The sequence below is a fragment of the Pecten maximus genome, chromosome 9 (genome assembly GCF_902652985.1).
Source record: "Pecten maximus chromosome 9, xPecMax1.1, whole genome shotgun sequence".
In the NCBI taxonomy this organism is placed as follows: domain Eukaryota; kingdom Metazoa; phylum Mollusca; class Bivalvia; order Pectinida; family Pectinidae; genus Pecten; species Pecten maximus.
This window is the reverse complement of record NC_047023.1, coordinates 38,081,580-38,106,999: the sequence shown is the minus strand read 5'-3', so window position 1 is coordinate 38,106,999 and position 25,420 is coordinate 38,081,580. Positions and strand designations below refer to the sequence as shown.

Below are 25,420 nucleotides of genomic sequence, written 5' to 3'. Positions count from 1 at the left end.
CTCCCCTGACGTACGGGAGGAGGAAAAAAGAAAATGTCAACAAACATCGGATGTATAACAGTGCTGGAGTCCACTAGTCTATATCACATAATTGTTTGATCAGCAATATGTCGGCCATGGCTGATCGTTTTAACTATGTGTATAGTTGCGATCTCGACGTAAATGTGGAAATCAAAATGTAACTTGCTATGTCAAAAGAACCAGCTGGTCATGATCAGCATCTTCATGATATATCTTGTCTTAACATAATCTGCCATTATAGAGCCGACCGTTTAACGCTATAAATGTTTAGGCCTACTATTTGATTATTATTATTAAATCTCAAAACTACATTGTTTTGTAATAAATGGTCACAGGAGTCTGACGTTCTATCACAATAATTTTACTTAATAATTCATAACAAGAAATATCTTTAAAAAAGATAAACGGCATGTTATAGTTTTAATGTTGGTGGTTATAATGTAAAACTGATGGTGAAATAAATTAACGAACTATAGCTTTTTAGCACAAATAACAAAATGTTATCAGTTTGAATCATTTTTGTTGATAATAAGACTGCATTTGAATCAGGAATATGATTTTAATAATGTGTCATGTAAAAAGATAACCTATTTATTCAGCTTGCATTCAATATTATCTTTGTTTCGTATTTAACGGTACATCTGCATTTTGCATTTACCGCATACAATCTTATCTTTGTCTCGTTTTTAACTGCTTATCTGCATTTTGCAGTCTCACCTACAATGTTTTGATTGTATCAATTGGTAGAAACATGGCAATAAATATTTTTTTTAAATAAAAGAATGACCTGGTTACTGGCTATGCAGGTGGCAGGTATACATACGTACATGTAAAATGTGAAAAAAAAATTGTTGTATAATATGATTTTTATTTAAGGCTATATGTGGCTCCCCCTTTCCCCAAATTGAGATTAACTATTATAAGGTTCCTTTGGGTAGTCATTTGGCTTTGTCAGAAATGTTTTTGACTAATTCTCATTGAAGAATTGAAAGCTTTGTTCTTTTTCTTCCAAGACACTAAATTATATATACATGTATATATGATTTATACATGTATAACATACAACTATAGGTCATGTCTTCGAACTTTCAGTTGAAATAGAAACATACTGCAGTATATATATAGTATATTGTAAATGTAACTACCTACCTGTAATTCTGTTATTGCAGTGGAACCCTAGAGGGTGAGAGGGAACGACCAAGTTACACAGAGTTGCTAGAGGACTCCATGTTGAAGTTTTCTGGTGCTTACACAGAGGGATGTGCAGATCTATATGTAACTTGTCAGGTTTTCTCAGATGGACGACCACTGTCTCTGGCAGTTAGTACATCTTACAAGGCTTTCAGTACGCGATGGAAGTAAGCTTAAAGTCTAATGGTCAAAAAATATTTAAACTATCCATTAATTATTTTTGAAATTTGACCAGGAAAACACAAACAAACAGGAGATATGTCCTTTGAGCCAAGCATTATACTAAATATAAATAAGAGGAAACTTCTGTGAGTCATGCTGTAAGATATCTATATGAATCCATCATTTTCAGCAAAATCTGCTTAATTGTAAATAAGATGGCTAGATAACTGGGAAACTGTATAAACATGTTGTATTCATATAGAAGATAATCAAATTGTTCAATAAAAATCTGGTTGAACCACTCATGTTAGCTGAATGTTCCCAACAATGTATATCTCAAACACAAAAATTAAATAAATAAAAGTGCTATTCATGTGATATTTAAAAGTAATAACAATGAATATGACTTTTATTGTTTATTTCAGCAGTTCTTGGTTATCAAAAAGTGTTAATTGTCTTTGTCATGGTATGGTTGTTTGTTAGCTATAGTGAAGTACAATAAGGCTGAATAAGCTGTTTGTTAGTGAAGTACAATAATACTGAATAAGTTGTTTGTTTATTAGTGATGTACAATAAGGCTGAATAAGCTGTTTGTTAGTGAAGTACAATAATACTGAATAAGTTGTTTGTTTATTAGTGATGTACAATAAGGCTGAATAAGCTGTTTGTTTGTTAATGAAGTACATAATTGAATAAGGCTGATTAAGCTTTAGAAGAAACAATTATCATGATAATAATGCGAGTAAATAGATAAGTACTATTACCTAGTGAAGTAATTTGAAAGTCCTCAGAAATCTCGAGGTAATGGACATACATTGTTGCTACTGATTTGTTATGCAAAAAACTGTATGATTTCTTGTAGTTGGAATGAGTGGCTGGTGTTACCGGTGAAATATAACGACTTACCAAGAAATGCCGTGCTAGCCTTAACCATATGGGACATCTATGGGCCTGACAAGACCATCCCAGTAGGGGGGACAACTCTACCACTCTTTGGAAAAAGAGGGTATGTGTGTATATTTACATTCCATTTTGCATTTGCTGTTATGTCATTAGTAAACCACATTGTAGTATAGGAGACTGTAGATTATAATTAACAGTGATTTGGTCTGTGTACAGTGCTAGCATGTTGATGTCAGTGTTTTAGGAAGCAGGAAAACAAGTAAAATGTAAATACTCATCTGTTACCAGATGCTAGTATACAGTCAATATGAATACAATTTGGTGAGAAATAAATGATCATATGGGCGACATGATTATGTATCAATCATACCAGCATATTAAAATGACTCTTAAACAAATGTATTGCATTTAATAAATTCTGTATTACATTCACTCTCTTGTAAAATCTTCTATGTGATACATAATCAAATCTTTAAATAATTGACTAAATTCCAATAATATTTAAATAATTATCTCACAGAACATTCAGGCAAGGCATGCATGATCTAAAGGTGTGGCCTAAAGTAGAGTCTGATCCACAGTACAATTCCAGTACTCCTGGGAAGACCAAGGATAAAAATGACCAGATGAGTCGGTTAGCTAAGGTAAGGTTATAGGAATGGTAGGGTAAGGCTACACAGATAGGTTTACTACCAAAGGAGAAGTTATATCAGAATTACACTTCTCATCAAAGGTTTAGGGTATGTTAGAATGAAATGTATCACCAAATCAAGGTTGTTATAAGAATTGGAGTATGAGATTTCTCATTAAAGTGAGGTTATGCGGAAATGCAATGCACCACAAAGATGAGCTTATGTGAGTACAAACTAAAACGTCTCTGAGGGTGGATGCATGTTACTTTCCATATCTAAGTATTGCAGCATGGATCTCAGCTTGTTAAACAATTACATGTACTACCAGGTATAAAATCACTGATCAAGTTAATTCTATAGTGATATTCCATTGGAATCTTAATTGTGAAAATGTAAAATTTAGATTTCTGTATGGAAAATAAAATCTTTCTGTAAGAGTTCAAGGTTTGCATTTCAGCTGAGTAAGAAGCACCGAGATGGTCACATGTTGAAAGTTGATTGGTTGGATCGACTTACATTCCGAGAAATAGAAATGGTCAACGAGAAACAGAAACGAGACTCTAACTTCATGTATCTGATGATAGAATTCCCCTTTATACATTATGAGGAAATGGAATATACAGTCGTCTACTTTGAAAAGGTATTTATATAACATAGTACAAAATATATTAACTGTATAACATAGTACAAAATATATTAACTGTATAACATAGTACAAAATATATTAACTGTATAACATAGTACAAAATATATTAACTGCTCATATAATCTTGCTCAGAGTAGCGGAATGAACTTGTATACTGTTAATCAACAAGAAAATTATAGACTAATGTAGTCAAAATGACCAGTCGAATTGATCTTGTAAACCGCACACTTCCATATACATTGTACACACTGCATTGGTCATTTGTCTAATGAAGATCACAGTGTATGTAACATCACACATTACAAAAGGGTGCCCATGTTGGGACTAATGGGGGATACACAGCTCTGCTCCAAAGCATCGCAGTAAACCCTGAAAACTTGAGGATGAGTTCTGCCTTGGAGGGGGGTATGTAGCCCTAGTAAATGTCTTAGCCACAATTTATACCTATCTACAAAGGGGAGCTTTAGAATGTCTTAAACAATTGGTAAAAAATAAACTTTGTGAGCCAGAGGTTCTTAGTTTGGTTCCTAGGTGAGGCATCAACATAAATTTAGTTTATCATGTACGCTGTGACAAATATTGTGATATACTTACCTACCTGAAGAAACATTCCATAGTGCTCATGGTTTTTTAAAGGTAAAACAAGTAAAAGTTTCTGTATGTTGTATATGATGTTCATTGGAAACCATTATCAATCCTCTACTTGATAGGATGGTGATGAAGTATTTAACTACAGAACTCATGCTGACATTGTAACAATACCTGATCCTGAAATACTGGCGGTAAGCAATTTGTCCTATTTGTATATGTATTTACTCTATTTCCACTTTGTTGGAGTATATAATTATAATGAAGTAACAGTTTGTATCCTGAATGATTAGAAACTTTGACCTCATAGTGCACACTTTTACACTAAGGTCCATTACTTATTTCGAGGTAATTCAATTCTGTCGGACATTTGGTAAGAAACTAGGGTATTGTGAAAATATACCATTTATATTACTTCTTGGACCAAATATGTAACCTGTTAAGTAGTACATATAACTCTGTATACAGTATATTATACTATATCTAGCCATGTTTCCAGTACATTACTAAATTTATGTAGAATTGGTAATGATCTAACGGTTAGATATGTTGTACTTTTGTTATTTCATAATATAATCTTTCTTTAACAGGAGAACCTTGTAGAGAGTAAGCATCATAAACTTGCCAGAAGTTTACGGAGTGGACCCACTGACCGAGACATGAAACCTGATGCCAAAACAAGAGATCTCCTGAATGTTTGTATTTAATATCTACATTGACACTGACAAAAATAGTCTTTTACCCCTCAAGTTCATGAATAAATTTATCCTATTTGTCGTAATTTGACAAAATAATGTGCATGTGTTTTGCCATGTTTTCAGGCCATCTGTACCTACCCTCCTTTCAAACCATTGACGTCTGAAGAACAGGATCTTATATGGAAGTTTCGGTTCTACCTCTGTAATCAGAAAAAGGTGAGAATCATTTACAAACACTATAAGCAAATCTCCATAATAGACCTTATAATACATGTAATAAATTTTAAAACTTTCTTATTTCATTTCTTGACATTTCATGCAAATCTATGAAACAGTTCTGATATCAGACCAGTGTTATATTATAGGTTCCATTTTGATACCTGTTTTACTAAAATTTCATACAAATCTCCGTTATAGGAACTTACATGAGACCCTTGTTAGACGAAGCTCTGTTAAGTCACACCTATTACATTTATATGATTTCTATCTATAGGCCTTGACAAAATTCCTGAAGTGTGTCAACTGGAAGTTACACCTTGAAGTGCGTCAGGCGCTGGAGTTGCTCAGCCGCTGGAGCCCAATTGATGCTGAGGATGCTCTAGAACTTCTTTCACCCATCTATCAACACCCTACTGTGAGGAAGTATGCGGTATCTAGACTGAGGCAGGCTGACGATGAGGTACACTATAAAATTAGTTGGTATGTTAGTCTGTATCCCAGCACTTTTGTTCCAGGATATCATCTCAGAATCAAGAATGCAAAACAGAAGAACAGTTTAAGTGAATAAGAATGGAACAAAGCAGCTAAAAAAATTATGTAAATTTCTTGGTTAAAAAAAAAAACCGTTTATTCGGACCTGCCAATATAAATACCAGTTATGTGTTATTACAAATAGCATCTAATAAAACAGGTGTGATTATCATTGTTTTTAGGACTTGACCAGGTGTGATTACGATTGTTTTTAGGACTTGACCAGGTGTGATTACGAATGTTTTTAGGACTTGACCAGGTGTGATTACAATTATTTTTAGGACTTGACCAGGTGTGACTGCAATTGCTTTTAGGACTTGACCAGGTGTGATTACAATTGTTTTTAGGATTTGACCAGGTGTGATTACAATTGTTTTCAGGATTTACTGCTGTACTTCCTCCAGCTTGTTCAAGCTTTGAAATACGAGAACTTTGAAGAGATTAAGAATGGTCAGGATAATTTAAGTACACGACGGGATTCCATCAACACAGCTGACACAGGGACTGTTTACCCAGATAAAGACAGGTAATCTCTCTCCCTCCATGTTTAGCTAACCTGGCCCTCACAGCCATGTGGATTATGTAATTGTATGACACTGTCAATAGCTTTTGTGCATTTTCTGTAACAGTTGTAAATTTTTGTTCAGTGTTGAGTTCTATTGTTTTCTTTTAAAACATATAACTTCCTAGAATTGTTTTGGAATATATACTGTCTAGGTCAAGGCACAGGGACTTGGTACAGAGGTAGCACACCACAGTAAGACAGCCTGGCCATGGGCATTTTTTTTGTTAAGCAAATAACTCCTGTATTATGATATGCATAAAAAATGAAAAAATAAATGTACACTATAATTGGTATATTCAGTATGAAGTAGTACATACAGGCTTCACATTTATTAAAACAAAAATCAATAAATTGGTTCCGGATTTTAAATATCTGGATTTTCCGAACGGGTGTTTACACAGGAAATTTAGTTTTGCCTACAGCGCAAAATGGAAGCCCACAGAAAAGGTAAGATAGCGGAAAAACTTAATTTACAACATATGTCCAAACAAGATTAATTCTGTCTTTGGGATAGAGATATTTAATTTTAGATAGGTTTCAGAAAAAAAATTGTGTAGAGAATTGTGCCATTTTGGGTCAAATATCATAATATTTTGCAATTTTTGAGAATTTTTTAAGCTGTTACCATGGTATTCACAGCTCTAAAAATCACAGAAAATATCAGTTTACTTATCCTTCAGAGCTCTATTAAAATTGCAAATGTTGTACAGATTTCAAATATATATACTTTATTAGAGGTTATATGTAAGGTTAACTGGCAATGTTTACATATCTAAAACATGTGCCATATTTTTCAGAATTTGGCATTTTTACTGTACACTGCTACCAGATGCTCAATTTAACCCAGGGCCATACATGTTTGTACATAGACTGTGGGTGGGAATTTGTGCCAAATCCCTGTGGCTCATAGGGGTAAGAAAATCAACCAGGGTTTAGAAAAGGAAACTGTTGCAATCTTCTTTCAACATATAATAGGGATCAAATTCATTACTATAATCAAAGGACATCATCTGAAAAAGTAGTAGGACAGATATGTTGATATTTTGCCTATAGTTTCCAGACATAGATTATCACAATGTTTCTGGATAAAATAATATTGACTCATGATCCAGGTCACCAATTCAAAATTTTTTAATACAATGTGTAGAAAAGAATAAAAGAAGGCTTTGACATCAAGTTAGGTTAGTTTTGTTTAACGTCCTATCAACAGTTAGGACCATTTAAGGACGACCTCCCCTGGGTATTGTTTAATATCCTATCAACAGCTAAGGTCATTTAAGGACAGCCTCCCCTGTGTTTTCTTTAACGTCCTATCAACAGCTAAGGTCATTTAAGGACAGCCTCCCCTGTGTTTTCTTTAACGTCCTATCAACAGCTAAGGTCATTTAAGGATGGCCTCCCCTGGGTATTGTTTAACGTCATATCAACAGCTAAGATCATTTAAGGACAGCCTCCCCTGTGTTTTCTTTAACGTCCTATCAACAGCTAAGGTCATTTAAGGATGGCCTCCCCGGTGTATTGTTTAACGTCCTATCAACAGCTAAGATCATTTAAGAACAGCCTCCCCAGGGTATTGTTTAATATCCTATCAACAGCTGAGGTCATTTAAGGACAGTCTCCCCTTTGTGTGAGATACATGAGTGAGCTGTATGCGTGTGTAGTTTAGGAGGCTGCAGTATGTTTATGTTCATCTCCTTGTAATAGTGCAGAACTTATGCCGACTTTATAGTGCTACCTCACTGAAGCATACTGCCAGAGACACCCAGCAGGACACCGCACCTGGTCACATTATACTGACAACAGGCAGACCAGTTATTTCACTCCTAAGATACTGAGTGCTAAGCAGGAGTGAAAATTACCATTTTTAAAGAATCTGGAATGTCCCAGCCAGGGGACAGAATCCAAACCCCTCCTCACAGGGGCGAATGCTCAACTAAATGCCAAAAGTGAGGCATTGTCACGGGAGACATTAGGAAGAAGAAAGTTGTTAAAAGAAAGAAATGATCAGATCTCAAATGTAGTCTCCTCTTACAATCATTAGGCCAGATGCTTACTGAAATATAGTCCTATGAAATTGAACTATTTTAGGTTTCCCAAAATTTCTAAAATATTCTTAAAATTCTGAATAATTTGATTCGAAATGTTTATACAGTTTTGAAGATTTCATGAAAACAGCAGAATTCTGCTCACAGAAGTTTTATATTGTACAGTCCATTATATATGTAATAAGGAACTCCTTTCTGTATTCTCAGGTCTGTGAGTATGTTGTCCAGGGCTTCTTCTCATGACTCTATACTGGATGCACTTGGAGGTATCTCGCCCAAGTCTGAGGAAAGTCCTGAATCCAAACTAGAAAAAGAGGTATGTTATACACTAAGTTTGAGGAAAGTCCCGAGTCTACATTGTAAGTTAGAGAAAGAGGTAAGTTATACACTAAGTTTGAGGAAAGTCCCGAGTCTACATTGTAAGTTAGAGAAAGAGGTATGTTATACACTAAGGCTGAGGAAAGTCCTGAGTCTACATTGTAAGTTAGAGAAAGAGGTATGTTATACACTAAGGCTGAGGAAAGTCCTGAGTCTACATTGTAAGTTAGAGATAGAGGTATGTTATACACTAAGGCTGAGGAAAGTCCTGAGTCTACATTGTAAGTTAGAGAAAGAGGTATGTTATACACTTAAGCTGAGGAAAGTCCCGAGTCTACATTGTAAGTTAGAGAAAGAGGTATGTTATACACTAAGGCTGAGGAAATTCCTGAGTCTACATTGTAAGTTAGAGAAAGAGGTATGTTATACACTTAAGCTGAGGAAAGTCCTGAGTCTACATTGTAAGTTAGAGATAGAGGTATGTTAAACACTAAGTTTGAGGAAAGTCCTGAGTCTACATTGTAAGTTAGAGATAGAGGTATGTTATACACTAAGGCTGAGGAAAGTCCTGAGTCTACATTGTAAGTTATAGAAAGAGGTATGTTATACACTAGGGCTGAGGAAAGTCCCGAGTCTACATTGTAAGTTAGAGATAGAGGTATGTTATACACTAAGGCTGAGGAAAGTCCTGAGTCTACATTGTAAGTTAGAGAAAGAGGTATGTTATACACTAAGGCTGAGGAAATTCATGAGTCTACATTGTAAGTTAGAGATAGAGGTATGTTATACACTTAATTAGTCTGAGGAAAGTTAATTGAAATGATACCAAACTTGGTTTTTAAGAAATTTATGAATCTAAGTAAGGTAGATAGGTAATTTTCTTAAATCTGAGTTTGATATACATGTAGAGAAAATGACACAGAACTTAAACTTAAGGAATGATCTTAATCCAAGTTACAGAGGGTACAGTGTAGGTTATGAACCAAGTCCGATAAAAGTTGTGAATGTAATAGTCACACATTCAAAAATTGGAGTGATAGAAAATAGTATTAAATTGTCACTGATATTGGAATAAAGTCTAGAGTCAAAGAGAAAGAGAACAAACTTGTAATTGTAAACAAACATACAAGCAATCCAATTGGAGGAGGTTGATACTGGAGACATTGATTTTAGTTTTAATAGTAAATACTTCTATATATTGATCTAAACTTCTGTTAACTGAGATAAAATGTTGACCTCTGAGATGGTGACTTTCCCTACATTCTATAATCTTTCCTTTGTTTCAGATGGACCTAGCAACATTTCTGATATCCCGGGCATGTAACAACTCCAATCTGGCCAACTTCTTCTACTGGTAAAACTTCACCGAAACTGGCATTACTGGTATACAGATAGACATCAAAAGATATAGACATCAAAGGACAGTTAGACATCAAAGGACAGTTAGACATCAAAGGACAATTAGACATTAGAGGACAGTTAGACATCAGAGGACAGTTAGACATCAAAGGACAGTTTGACATCAAAGGATATAGACATCAAAGGACAGTTAGACATCAAAGGATATAGACATCAAAGGACAGTTAGACATCAAAGGACAGTTAGACATCAGAGGACAGTTAGACATCAGAGGACAGTTAGACATCAAAGGACAGTTAGACATCAGAGGACAGTTAGACATCAGAGGACAGTTAGACATCAGAGGACAGTTAGACACCAGAGGACAGTTAGACACCAGAGGACAGTTAGACATCAGAGGACAGTTAGACATCAGAGGACAGTTAGACATCAGAGGACAGTTAGACACCAGAGGACAGTTAGACACCAGAGGACAGTTAGACACCAGAGGACAGTTAGACATCAGAGGACAGTTAGACATCAGAGGACAGTTAGACATCAGAGGACAGTTAGACACCAGAGGACAGTTAGACATCAGAGGACAGTTAGACATCAAAGGATAGTTAGACATCAGAGGACAGTTAGATATCAGAGGACAGTTAGACATCAAAGGACAGTTAGACATTGAAGGATAGTTAGACATCAGAGGACAGTTAGATATCAGAGGACAGTTAGACATCAAAGGACAGTTAGACATCAAAGGACAGTTAGACATCAAAGGACAGTTAGACATCAAAGGACAGTTAGACACCAGAGGACAGTTAGACGTCAAGGACAGTTAGACATCAGAGGACAGTTAGACATAAAAGGACAGCTAGACATCAAAGGACAGCTAGACATCAGAGGACAGCTAGACATCAAAGGACAGTTAGACATCAAAGGACAGTAAGACATCAAAGGACAATTAGACATCAAAGGACAGTTAGACAACAAAGGAGAGTTAGACATCTAAGGACAGTTAGACATCAAAGGATAGTTAGGCATAAAAGGACAGTTAGACATCTGAGGACAGTTAGACATCAGAGGACAGTTAGACATCAGAGGACAGTTAGACATCAGAGGACAGTTAGACATCAGAGGACAGTTAGACATAAGAGGACAGTTAGACATCAGAGGACAGTTAGACATCAGAGGACATTTAGACATCAGAGGAGATCTAGACATAAAAGGACAGTAAGACATCAGAGGACAGTTAGACATCAGAGGACAGTTAGACATCAGAGGACAGTTAGACACCTGAGGACAATTAGACATCAGAGGACAGTTAGACACCTGAGGACAGTTAGACATCAGAGGACAGTTAGACATCAAAGGACAGTTAGACATCAAAGGACAGTTAGACATCAGAGGACAGTTAGACATCAAAGGACAGTTAGACATCAGAGGACAGTTAGACATCAGAGGACAGTTAGACATCAGCGGACAGTTAGACATCAGAGGACAATTAGACATCAGAGGACAGTTAGACATCAAAGGACAGTTAGACATCAGAGGACAGACATCAAAGGACAGTTAGACATCAAAGGACAGTTAGACATCAAAGGACAGTTAGACATCAAAGGACAGTTAGACATCAGAGGACAGTTAGACATCAGAGGACAGTTAGACATCAAAGGACAGTTAGACATCGGAGGACAGTTAGACATCGGAGGACAGTTAGACATCAAAGGACAGTTAGACATCAAAGGATAGTTAGACATCAAAGGAAAGTTAGACACCAGAGGACAGTTAGACATCAGAGGACAGTTAGACATCAAAGGACAGTTAGACACCAGAGGACAGTTAGACATCAGAGGACAGTTAGACATCAAAGTACAGTTAGACATCAGAGGACAGTTAGACATCAGAGGACAGTTAGACATCAGAGGAGAGCTAGACATAAAAGGACAGTAAGACATCAGAGGACAGTTAGACATCAGAGGACAGTTAGACATCAGAGGACAGTTAGACATCAGAGGACAGTTAGACACCAGAGGACAGTTAGACATCAAAGGACAGTTAGACGTCAGAGGACAATGTAATGGCAGACAACCAGATATTTACTGATAAGTTCTTATCATGGCCTCACGATGTAACATTTCCTACATCTATATAAAGGTAGACAGTTAGATAGTTACTCTATCATGGCCTCACGATGTAACATTTCCTACATCAGTATAAAGGTAGACAGTTAGATAGTTACTCTATCATGGCCTCACGATGTAACATTTCTTACATCAGTATAAAGGTAGACAGTTAGATAGTTACTCTATCATGGCCTCACGATGTAACATTTCTTACATCAGTATAAAGGTAGACAGTTAGATAGTTACTCTATCATGGCCTCACGATGTAACATTTCCTACATCAATATAAAGGTAGACAGTTAGATAGTTACTCTATCATGGCCTCACGATGTAACATTTCCTACATCAATATAAAGGTAGACAGTTAGATAGTTACTCTATCATGGCCTCACGATGTAACATTTCCTACATCTATATAAAGGTAGACAGTTAGATAGTTACTCTATCACGGCCTCACGATGTAACATTTCCTACATCTATATAAAGGTAGCTATATAGACAGTTAGATAGTTACTCTATCATCACCTCACGATGTAACATTTCCTACATCAGTATAAAGGTAGACAGTTAGATAGTTACTCTATCACAGCCTCACGATGTAACATTTCTTACATCTATATAAAGGTAGACAGTTAGATAGTTACTCTATAATGACCTCATGATGTAGCAAATGCTTCATTGTAAGGGCCAATGATCAGCATTTTATACCCCTAAATACACAGAATCACATTGAAATGTACAAAAAGGGAAATGTAGAATTACTGTCTGCAAATTTCCTACATCAATTACTTTTCTCAGTTATACAGAGATTCCTGTGTGTGAACTTCAGTGTTTATTGTATATTCTCTCCTTCATACACAGGTTTCTTTCTGTGGAAAGTATAGACTCTGACAGTTCAGCTAAAAACCAGAAGGTCACAGAGATGTATCATGTTGTAATGAAGCGATTCAGTCAAGCTCTGTTCAAGGTAAGAATGAGGTCATAACTACAATACATACCTCACTCCTGTACCAGTTCAGATTAAGTTCAGGATAATTATCATTCTTTGTTTAGGTAGAAAGAGGAGACGTGTTACCAACCTTATCACTATACCACCGTCATGATCAAGTTTCCTTTATGTAGCTTCTCCCCCTCTCATCTGTGTTATCTCTATATGATATGTCTGTATGATATGTCTGTATGATATGTCTGTATGATATCTCCATATGATATATCTGTATGATATGTCTGTATGATATCTTTATATCTTTGTATGATATGTCTGTATGATATCTTTATATCTTTGTATGATATCTGTATGATATCTGTATGATATATCTGTATGATATGTCTGTATGATATCTCCATATGATATGTCTGTATGATATCGCTATGAAATCTCCATATGATATGTCTGTATGATATCACCGTATGTTATCACTGTATGAAATCTCCATATGATATATCTGTATGATGTATCTGTATGATATCTCTGTATGATATCTCTGTATGATATGTCTGTATGATAACTCTGTATGACATCTCCATATGATGTATCTGTATGGTATCTGTATGATATCTCAGTATGATATATCTGTATGATATCTCTGTATGACATCTCTGTATGATATGTCTGTATGGTATCTGTATGATATCTCAGTATGATATATCTGTATGATATCTCTGTATGATATATCTGTATGGTATCTCTATTTGATATCACTGTATGATATATCTGTATGACATCTCTGTATGACATCTCCATATGATATATCTGTATGATGTCTCTGTATGATATATCTGTATGATATCACTGTATGTTATCTCTGTATGATATATCTGTATGGTATGTCTGTATGATATCTCTGTATGATATGTCTGTATGATATATCTGTATGGTATCTCTGTATGATATCTCTGTATGGTATGTCTGTATGATATCTATTTGATATCACTGTATGATATCTCAATATGATATCTCTGTTTGGTATGTCTGTATGATATCTCTATTTGATATCACTGTATGATATCTGTATGATATCTCTGTTTGATATCTCTGTATGATATGTCTGTATGATATCTCTGTTTGATATCTCTGTATGATATGTCTGTATGATATGTCTGTATGATATCTCCATATGATATGTGTGTATGATATCTGTATGATATCTGTATGATATATCTGTATGATATGTCTGTATGATATCTTTATATCTTTGTATGATATCTGTATGATATCTGTATGATATATCTGTATGATATCACTGTATGAATTATCACTATGATATATCTGTATGATATCTCTGTATGATATCTCTGTATGATATATCTGTATATCTTTGTATGATATCTCTGTATGACATCTCCATATGATATATCTGTATGATGTATCTGTATGATATCTCTGTATGACATCTCCATGTGATATATCTGTATGATATCTCTGTATGATATCTCTGTATGACATCTCCATATGATATATCTGTATGATATCTCTATGATATCTTTGTATGATATCTCTGTATGACATCTCCATATGATATATCTGTATATCTCTGTATATCTCAATATGATATCTCTGTATGATATATCTGTATGATATCTCTTTATCTCTGTATGATATCTCAGTATGATATCTGTATGATATCTCTGTATGATATCTCAGTATGATATCTCTTTATCTCTGTATGATATCTCTATGATATCCTAGACTACAAAGTTTGCTGCTGCACTTCATTCCAATAAAATTATTATTGATTTTTATATGAACTTGGTCCTATATACAGTAATAGTATTGAACCTTGATTTTACCCTTAGTGACTACCATCATATTTCAAAGTACACTTTCAGAATCAACTTTAATAGTACATCAGAATTCTTTGTAAATGATTTAAGTATTTATACATATATACAGTGATACAGAGAAAGTTCATGTAACTGTTTTATAGGGAGGACCAGACTCACGTTTGAGAAGGGCAACAATATCCAGACAACAGATGTTCATAGACAAACTGGTGGACTTGGTAAAGATGGTTAGCAGGGAGAGTGGCAACAGGAAGAAAAAGGTTAGATCAGGGGGAAGTGATAATTTGTCGGGCTATAACCTGAGAAATCCTCAAATTCAACACATCCTTACAGGTGTTTTTCATTTTATAACTACATGTATCATCTTTTAGGCACTTCATCTTGTCCAGACTCAATCTCCCACACCTATAGGTGAGGCAGTGTGTCTACCTACATTTTGACCTACATAAAACAATAGTTTATTCTTTGCATATGATTTCACATTGGTGAGGCACTGTTATTTGCCGAAATGTCAGATTTTCACATTGATGTTTCAGTCTTCTTTTTAACTTAGATCTTGTTTTTGGAAGAGGAAAACTATTATTATCATAAAATTATTAAAAATTTCATGAATTCAATACATTGACTCTGTCTTCTCATTAAATGGTTTGAAACTAACCAGAATCCATGTGATAAAATTCTATAATGCTATTTATAAGGGTAATTTCTGAACTATTACTCAAAACTTTGTGAATTGGCTGTAATGCTATTCTTTTCAGATTGAGCGACTTCAAGCGTTACTCCAGGACCCTGAAGTATGCAAGATAAATTTCTCAGACTTTGAACCACTTCCTTTACCATTGGATCCTGATGTGAAGGTTTATGGAATTGTACCCGAAAAAGCTGTGTTATTTAAAGTAAGTTGATGGAATGGTAACTGGAAAAGCTGTGTTATTTAAAGTAAGTTGATGGAATGGTAACTGGAAAAGCTGTGTTATTTAAAGTTGGTTGATGGAATCACTCCTGAAAAAGCTGTGTTATTTAAAGTAAGTTGACGGAATCATACTGGAAAAAGCTGTTTTATCTAAAGTGATTGATGGAATTGTAACGGAAAAAGCGGTGTTATTTAAAGTAAGATGAAAGAATTGTATCTGAAAAATAGTGTTACTTGAAGTTAGTTGATGGAGTTATATCTGAAAAAGCTTCAGGACATATTTTCATGGTATGTTTACTGTTTAGAGAATGATGTTTAATACAAAATTACATGAAACCTGAAACATGTACGTGTACTTTGATTACAAAGCTGCTCTAGTTTAAAATAGTTGTATTTTTGTACAGAGTACAAAATTTAATGTACATCTAAAATCTGTTCAGTTTAATGTATGTTTATGGAATTTTACCTCATCAAGCTGTACTATAAATGTATACAGGTCTACTGGACATTGGTTTATTTTGGTAGTATTTACATTTAAATTACTTTTTGTTGAAGTACTTACCAGGTTCTATAGTATCCGGCTTTATGTTGTAGAGTGCCCTCATGCCATGTAAACTGACATTTAAGACTATAGATGGGCCAGACTATGTTGCTTTATTCAAACATGGTGACGACCTTCGACAAGATCAGCTTATTTTACAAATGATCTCCCTGATGGACAAGGTAGGTGAACACCGATTGGATATGCTGGTTAAATAACTTCTTATATACATCAAAGTAAACTGTTCACTCCTTGACCATTATAATAATTCTCTCATTGAATTAATTCTCTGATTATTCCATGATGAAAGGCAAGTGAGCTTCTGCTTTAAACAAAGGCATTGATATTGGGCAAGTGACATACCGAGATCATGGTATTCAGTTTGTTCAAGTGAATGACCTGCTTTCAAGGTCATGGGGGTCAAATGTTCTGAAATATTTAGATATTTGATATTCGCTGTCATAGGGGTCAAATATGCTGAAATATTTAGATATTTGATCTTTGCTGTCATAGGGATCAAATGTGCTGAAATATTAAGATATTTGATCTTGAGTACCATGAATGTACCTAATGACTAATACATGTGTCATATAATCCCAGGGATATGACACATACATTAGTCATGTGGTACATTCATTACCTAAATCAACTCCAAGTTTATGATATAATAGTTATCTGTACACTGTTTATCTATGGTGGTTGTATTAATATGACAGGACTTGAAAAATTAAATTAGATTTCTAAGGTATTAGTTGTTTTAAATATACACTGTTTCAGCTGCTGAGACGAGAGAATCTGGATCTGAAGTTATTACCTTACAAAGTATTGGCTACCAGTAGTAAACACGGTGAGTTGGTCAGGAATGTCTGGCTATGGATCATTACCTTAATATCCCCTACCTTATAAGGCAATGACAGCATTGTCATGGTCATTGGTATTACCAGGCTGATGTGGTATTGCAGATCATGAGTTTGAAGACTGGACAGGACACAAGCCATAAAGATGTCTTCCTCCAAAATTAATTTTCTTTTCACCCGAACAGAAACAAGATTTAGATCATACTCCTCCGCAAACGTCAGTATATCAGAAGTTCCTTAAGCTCAGTTTCTCAGAAAGTATACTTAAGAATCAGAGCAATCCTGTAAAGTTGCAATGGTTTAGCCGAGTGCTTGGGATAAACTTAAAAATTTCGTGTATTTTTAGAATTGAAAAAAATTTCAATTTCTAAAGCAATTTTTGAAATTACAATAATTAGGGCCCCGCATCGAGAGATGCGGGTGCCCTATAGTAATCAGGTTGTCCGTCTGTCCGTCCGTCCGTCTGTCTGTCTGTCCGGCCGTCCGTTCGTCTGTCCGTTTTTTTTCTTCTGCACAAAAGTGATTGAAGGAGATGAAGGATTTGTATCAAATTGGAACTGATGATTCCTCATGCATCCTAGATCAGGTGTGTAGTATTTCATGCAAATCGGATTCAAAATGGCTGTTAGGCGGCCATATTGGATTTTAACATTAACATGAAAATACTGGATCTTTGTTTTTAACTGTTCACTATTCGATTATGCAAAGTTGTCAAGAAATAAACCAAGAGTTAACTGACAGAATGATCAAACTCATAGTTCAAGGTCACAAGTTCAAAGGTCAACGGTCAAGGTCATCCTGGGTCGGCTTCAAAATGCCAGGTAATCGACCCTTTTGGATTTTAGCAGTGAAAACAATTTTGACATTTTCTTATCAATGACTGATCTTGTTTTTGATATGCTTTTATATAAATTTGAAACATTAGTAATAGCAGATTGCAGAATTGTTTATTAGGGCCCCGCATCAAAGATGCGGTGCCCTATAGTAATCAGGTTGTCCGTCTGTCCGTTTTTTTCTTTTGCACCAAATTATTGACAAGAGTTGGAGGATTTCAGTGAAAATTGGTACATAGTGGTATTTAGGGAAGCCAAACACAATGGTACCACTTACAAAATCGTCTGTTGCCATGGTAACAAATGGAGGTTTCTGATTGGTTGAAATTTCGATATTGTTCGATTTCGGTGAAAATTGGTACATAGTGGTATTTAGGGAAGCCAAACACAATGGTACCACTTATGAAACCGTTTGTTACCATGGTAACAAATGGAGGTTTCTGATTGGTTGAAATTTCGATATTGTTCGATTTCGGTGAAAATTGGTACATAGTGGTATTTAGGGAAGCCAAACACAATGGTACCACTTACGAAACCGTCTGTTGCCATGGTAACAAATGGAGGTTTCTGATTGGTCAAAATTTAGTTATTGTTCGATTTTGGTGAGAGAATTGGTATATAGGGGTTTTGAGGGAACAATGGTTCACCTTTCCAAAACCTGTGTAACGTCATGGGAATGAAACAGAGGCTTCTGATTGGTAGAAATTTTGATATTATTTGATTGCGGCGAAAATTGGTACATACAGGTATTGAGGGAAGCCGATTTTCGATGATGTAACATTTTACATATTGACATAAAACCACAATACACACATACATATACAATACTATTACAGTCTTCCATTAGCATAATTTATGACTTATGCAAAGTTGGTCACAATCAAACAAGATATCAACTGACCAAAGTTCAAAGTCAATGGGTCATATGTTAAGGTCGGATTGACATTTTTTAAATGGTAAATCTTAAGTTGGTCACAATCAAACAAGGTATCAACTGACCAAAGTTCAAAGTCAATGGGTCATATGTTAAGGTCGGATTGACATTTTTTAAATGGTATTAAAGATTTTGTTATGACATTATGAAGGTAAGTTGGTGTCAAGCGACCAAATTTTGAAGTTGATTGGGTCTAAATATAAAAAGTTTTAAAACAAAAAAAGGTGAAAAAAGTACTGGTTTGGATTTCTTATACCTCAAATGACAAAAAAAGGGCATTATTAAAATATTTTAAAAAATCCTTTTTTTCTCCCCTTTTCTTCACATTTGGTATGTTTTGTTTTTCAGAAAACCCTCTCAAGTTTACCTTATTAGAATAACTGCATTGAGTTTATATCAGTTTGTGTGCTCCGTGATATTAGATTTGAAACAAATTTGAAAAGTGTAATGCTTGTAGAATTCTTTTAGCTAGCTTTTCCATACAATAATAATAAGCAGTATTGTCAGTGGCCCTATTAATGCTAACATTAATGAAACAATAGCAAAGGTTAATCAAAAACATATATCTAATAGTTTCATGTCAATATATTACAATCAGTGTTTTTCCTGGGTATTTTGGGAAAACTTCAATATGCCAATTTGGGAAAATTTGAGCGCAAACTGTAAATTACACCCAAACACACACATTGAATTTTCTATGCTAACCAATTTTACAGTGCACAGTGTATTCCTAAAAACGAAACTGGGAATTTTTTCATTGATTGTGAAAAGTCGTCATACAAATGTTATTTGGAATTTTCGAGTTGATTTTGGGAAAAAATCAGGCTAAAACGCATTGAGAATGGGGTCGTTTGGCGCACCCAGTTATATAGGCAGGAAAAACACTGACAATAATTATTACATTTACCCTGAAGGGTCAGACACATAGCGGGGCCCTTTCTGACGTGTCAGTGTTCTAGTTATGTACTTAAATGTTGTAGGCACCTTCAAAAGACAAAGTGCTTAAACTTATAGAATGGTGTTTTGGATCATTTAATCAAATTTCTTTGTTGATTTATTTTAGGAGGTATTCAATTTAGAAAGTAAAAGAAATTGACACTCTGAATTATTTCAAGTTGATGAACACAATGTATAAATGCATACTGATACGTTGAAAATACTTTTTGAAACTCAGAAGGTACCTACTATTTAGTGCTTCATAAAATATTCAACATTAGCATTAAACTGGTAACATAACTGGAGAAATTAAAAGAATTATAAATACCGTGAATTCTGTAAAATTTTGTTTTCTTCCACAGGACTTGTCCAGCATATTGATTCCATTAATGTTGCTGACGTTTTAGACAAAGATGGCAGTATTCAGAATTTCTTTCGCAAGCATGCGCCAGCAGAGGGCGCTCCTTATGGTATATCTCCAGAGGTCATGGACAATTATATCAAAAGTTGTGGTAAGTGAACAACTGTTGCATCAAAACATTTCTCTAAGTTGAGTTAAGGCATAATGTTATATAAATGTGATTCTTTGGGAAATTCAGAAATAATTTCATTCGGTAAGCCAATTTTGCTAATTTATAGATATTCTGTAAAAAAATGATGAGGTAGTAAGTTATTAAGGAAGCATAATGATATGACATTTTTTTATTCATTTATATACCCCACAAATAGTGTGTTTTCAGGCTATATAATGTATTGTAACCATGAATGGGTTGTATATGTACAGGTGATCATTGATTACAAATTAAGGATGTATGATGTACTCTTTTTAGCTGGTTACTCTGTTATTACGTATGTCTTGGGTGTGGGAGATCGTCACCTTGACAACTTATTGCTAACTAAAACAGGTGAGTACTATAGCAACACTTCACTGTTGTCTGTCTCAATAGACCCGACGACCCCTCCAGTGATGATCATGTACATTCAATAAGTTTATTATACCATATCTGTATAACAGTGTACAATGTATTTGATTAGATTAAGTCGATCATATGCTGGGGCAATTTATCAGTGTGTCATCAGTACACTGTCAAGTCTCCCAGATTGACTTGTTCCCTTTTCCAGGGCACTCTTCAAAGTCAGTTAAAGTTAATTGATCTTTGCCCATGAGTTCCGAGTGCAAAGAAAAGACAACAATATCGACAAAAAATACTAATAGGAAATAGAGATGTTTTTGATATATGATCAACAATCTATTGCCTTACTTTGAAGAGATAGAATTATAAGTCTCACTTCTGGTGAAGATAACGAAGTCTATTAATAGCAGTTACATGTACCTCTAGTATAGTTCACACTCGACAAGACTTCATGTATTCTTTATCTCATTGTGTAAATAAAAACATTAGTTATTATGGATTGTATTAGCCTTGCTGATTTTTCCTGTTTACATATATATATATTTTCTTTTTTACTAAAATAGGGAAGCTGTTCCACATAGATTTCGGGTACATCCTAGGTCGGGATCCCAAGCCCATGCCATCTCCCATGAGGCTGAGTAAGGAAATGGTTGAGGCCATGGGAGGAACATCTTCTGAACATTTCCATGAATTCAAAAAACTCTGCTACACATCTTTCTTGGCAATTAGGAGGTATGACCATTAATTCAAGAAGTTTATCATATATATTGATAAGGTCAAACAAATGTATTTGTTTCTTGACGAATATGTAAGGAATAAAATTGGATGTAAATGCTTATCATCTAAATATTGGATGTAAATGCTTATCATCTTCACTTCATTAACTAGGTTTTATATGATATTAAAGTGATTGTGTTCAAGTGATTGTACATTTGCAGGTATGGAAAAATTGGGAAAATACTTCTAGAAATTAAAATGTTTTAAAATATTTTGTGGTACAGTTTATATTCCTCCTGTAATATCTCAAATTTTATTAAATATATATTGAATGTACAATATTTATTTTTTAGGTCCGCCAATTTGATTTTGAACTTATTTTCTCTGATGGTGGATGCCAATATACCAGACATAGCTCTGGAGCCAGACAAAACAGTCAAAAAGGTCAATATATTGATGTGTACTGTAAACTAGTCTTTTCAATGAATTCACACATTCTCTTATATACTGTTCTGAGAACATCTATCTCATGCTGTTGAGATGAGTGTCAGTCTAGATTTTAATGGTTTCCATTAAGTATCTAACAGAGCCTGAATTGATACAATCATTCTCCTGCTCAAGAATGAAAACTGTATTCAGACCAACTTTCCTTTTAGTTGAAGATATTGAGTTGAAGTCTCTCCAAAGTTCCTAGATATCATTGAAAAAAATTAAAATAAATGAGAATGGTTTCTTCAATATGAGCAAACCTTTACTATCAATTACAAACTCGTTTCAAAAACAGTGATTGTATATGAAACTGTGTTATGTTAGAACCTGGGGTGTGAGTACCAGTGTAGTGGCATCTTCTTATAAGTGGACTACTACAATAAGAAAGTAAGCAGATCTCGACAAGAATGGAGCCAAAATTCTTTTAATGCATACTCCAGAATTTAAGAATTAAATTTTAATATTTATATTGTGTTTCAGGTACAAGATAAGTTTGTGTTACATCTGACCGATGAAGAAGCAGTCCATTACATGCAAAACGTGATAGATGTCAGTGTGTCAGCCATGATGGCAGTCATTGTAGAACAACTACACAAAATGGCTCAGGTTTGTTATTTACATTGAACACAATGTTTATTATCTGTAGATTATCTAAGGATCACACATGGATACTAAGAATACTGCTCCATTTAGGTATACAACAGGGGTTAATATGTTCCCAAGGTCAAGGTCATTCTTATGAAATATAGAAGGGTGGTGTACAATTGTTTATGCAAATTAGTTTTGTGAAGGTCAATAAGGATACAAAATGTAGTTTAGAGAACTTCAATACAGCTACATACATGGAAACATATCCTTTATTTTTACCATGAGTATGATGGGAGTAGAAGCATTATTAATCCCTCCAGTTATGGCATCTTAACACTAGTAATAGATGTTTCAACACTATTATTAACACTAGTAATAGATGTTTCAACAATATAATTATCACTAGTAATAGATGTTTCAACAATATAATTAACACTAGTAATAGATGTTTCAACACTATTATTAACACTAGTAATAGATGTTTCAACAATATAATTAACACTAGTAATAGATGTTTCAACAATATAAATGTTCTTTTTCAGTACTGGAGAAAGTAAAAGAGACATAAAGGAAGATTTTGATACAAACAGTTATGGCACACACATCTATAGAAACCTTGCTTTCTGGACGAGACAGGTTGGAACAGGCCTGGATAATTAACCAATACCTGAAGGAAGGAACAATTCCAGAAAAGGCCTGGATACACCGAGATTAACGAGACAGCTGATCTACTGGGATCCACGTTAAGTACCACATACCTGGGAATGTCCGGATGAAAGTGGATTGCTTCATTTTTTCAATCTGTATTGAGAGATTAGAACATAATCATGATTGGTTTTGTCTGTGACAATGAAGACTGACAGGATTGATGGAAGTGTTGGTGCCATTGATCAACTGATAATTGTGACGATTCATATTGAACTTAACTTGTTTATTGATCATGAAGTACTCCTTATACACAGGTGATGTGTAGGACTGTGAACACTAGAATGCCTCATTGTGATAAGTATGTAGAGACCAGAGTTGTCTCCCTTAAATTGTGCAATACTAACACATTCATTATATCCAATCATTTTCATTCCAAGCTGAAGCTGAGGTGCAAGATTATGAAATGGCTGGATTGATCAGAATAGAAATGATATAACTTTATAAACTATAGGTCTCAGTTTGCAGAATAGTGGGACAACTTGAATAGTGCTGGCTCAAATAGATCCAGAACAGTGGTGTTTTCCCCTTGCCAGTTGCAATATACATGATATTCAATATTAAACATTTATATATTATAAGTATGGTCCTTAATGTTCTGTGACTGTCACACACTACTGGCCCACAATTTATCTGAATGACCCACACGATTCAGAAAAATCTCTGGTCCTATATTGCAATATTGGAATACAATGCAAGTGAGCATTCCAAGTAGATTTCTTTTTTAGGTCATCTGGTCCGAAGGACCAAGGTGAGATTGTGCCATACTGTGATGTCCATCTGTCAGTCAACGATTGACTTCTTCATAACAGCTGATTGGAATTTGACCAAATTTGGTCAGAAGCATCTGTATGGGGTTGGGACTCAAAATTGTACAAATAGTGGGGCTGACCCCCTGTGGGCCTGGGCCATAATTGATCCATTTGGCTATACCCGAGCAATGAATATCATTCATATTTGCCTGGTAATTATAACATCGGTATGGGGTGGGGATTCAAAATTATACAAATGGTTGGGCTGACAACCCCACCCTAGGGGACTTCATTACTTTAAAACACAATCATGTTGTAGAAACAATCCTTGGGGTATTTCCACTCTCCAAGGGAGACTTGACTGCTTTCTGGGTTTTATCTTTGAATCAGTTGAGGTCCCTTCCCCATAACTATATATATAGCGTATTTAGACATTAACAAATAAAGCTATGAGCGATAAAAGCCCTCTGGGCCTCTTGTTTATAATGTTATTTTTTGTATGATTTACTGCGTTGTCGAAACTACACTGTGACAGTAATAAAATGTGATCATTCAATTTATATCAAATGTTTTCTTATTCTTATCATTAGCTCTCATAGTCAACGACTAGGAGTGTTTTTCATAGCATCACTTCTCCTGAATGGATGACGACAGAGAAAAGACCTCTATTTAAGAGTAGAACACAACCCATATGTAAGGTATATACCAAAACGAAATTTGGACCTGCAATTCAAAATGGCCATCATATTGAAAATCTTTTCACTGCTACTTCTCCTGAATACATTGAGACAAGATTGTCACTACTGAGTTGTGTTAATGTTACACCATCACGATGTTACCATCAATTCAATTTAATTCAGTATTTTTTGTTGCTTACAAATTGTTCTAATTTTCTAAATTTGTAAATGGTTTGCCAGTGTTAAAGCATTATCCCCCCCCCCCCCCCCCCCCCCCCCCCCCAACTCACATTATTGCATCTGTAATAGGAGGAAAATGCAGTGACCTGCAGACCAGGATTCAAACCCAGGACCTCTGAACTCTAGATGTACTATTTGAGCTACCTGGCCAACAGTGTTCAACCCAGTCCAGTTCTGCTAGTGTCAATAGAAAGTGGGATTGTGTGTTTTATTATTGCAGCGATGCTTTGCTCCAAAATCTTAATTCCACAAAAGTCTCAACTAATTCTGTTGTAAAAAAAATGGAGCAGAACAAAACAAAACAAGTTGATGAGGAGTATACTGGAATCAGGTTGTCTGTTCGTCTGTTTGTCTGTAGACACAACGACCTGTTGGTAATTCCTAAACTACCGAGGGGATTTCAACAAAACTTGCTAGCAAAAATCCTTTTACATTGTAGATGTGCGTCATCTATATTGCGTTTTCCAAAATGGTCACCTCAGCCTCTGATTGGCTAAAAAACTTATTTGTTTGAACTCTTTTGCTATTCAATGGAATTCAATAAAACTTAGTAGGAG

The 25,420-nt window shown here is 35.0% G+C and overlaps 1 protein-coding gene across 1 annotated transcript; it reads left to right on the top strand.

The window, feature by feature from the left end:
- Positions 1 to 24,506, top strand: LOC117335207 (phosphatidylinositol 3-kinase catalytic subunit type 3-like). The gene is made up of 23 exons (XM_033895193.1): positions 1 to 178; positions 1,191 to 1,379; positions 2,237 to 2,380; positions 2,798 to 2,921; positions 3,367 to 3,549; positions 4,266 to 4,337; positions 4,734 to 4,838; positions 4,965 to 5,057; positions 5,335 to 5,520; positions 5,972 to 6,117; positions 8,409 to 8,517; positions 9,806 to 9,873; positions 12,845 to 12,950; positions 14,911 to 15,027; positions 15,526 to 15,663; positions 16,275 to 16,403; positions 16,999 to 17,068; positions 20,144 to 20,293; positions 20,612 to 20,686; positions 21,259 to 21,427; positions 21,766 to 21,856; positions 22,382 to 22,507; positions 23,032 to 24,506. The coding sequence occupies exons 1-23, from the start codon at positions 108 to 110 to the stop codon at positions 23,044 to 23,046; spliced, it is 2,676 nt and encodes an 891-aa protein (XP_033751084.1). The 5' UTR covers positions 1 to 107; the 3' UTR covers positions 23,047 to 24,506.
- The last annotated feature ends 914 nt before the right edge of the window (positions 24,507 to 25,420 follow it).

Coding starts and splice junctions, on each gene's coding strand:
- LOC117335207 (XM_033895193.1), top strand. CDS start 108: ATGTCGGCCATGGCTGATCGTTTTAACTATGTGTATAGTTGCGATCTC. Junction 2,381..2,797: donor CCACTCTTTGGAAAAAGAGG/GTATGTGTGTAT, acceptor ATTATCTCACAG/AACATTCAGGCAAGGCATGC. Junction 2,922..3,366: donor AGATGAGTCGGTTAGCTAAG/GTAAGGTTATAG, acceptor TTTGCATTTCAG/CTGAGTAAGAAGCACCGAGA.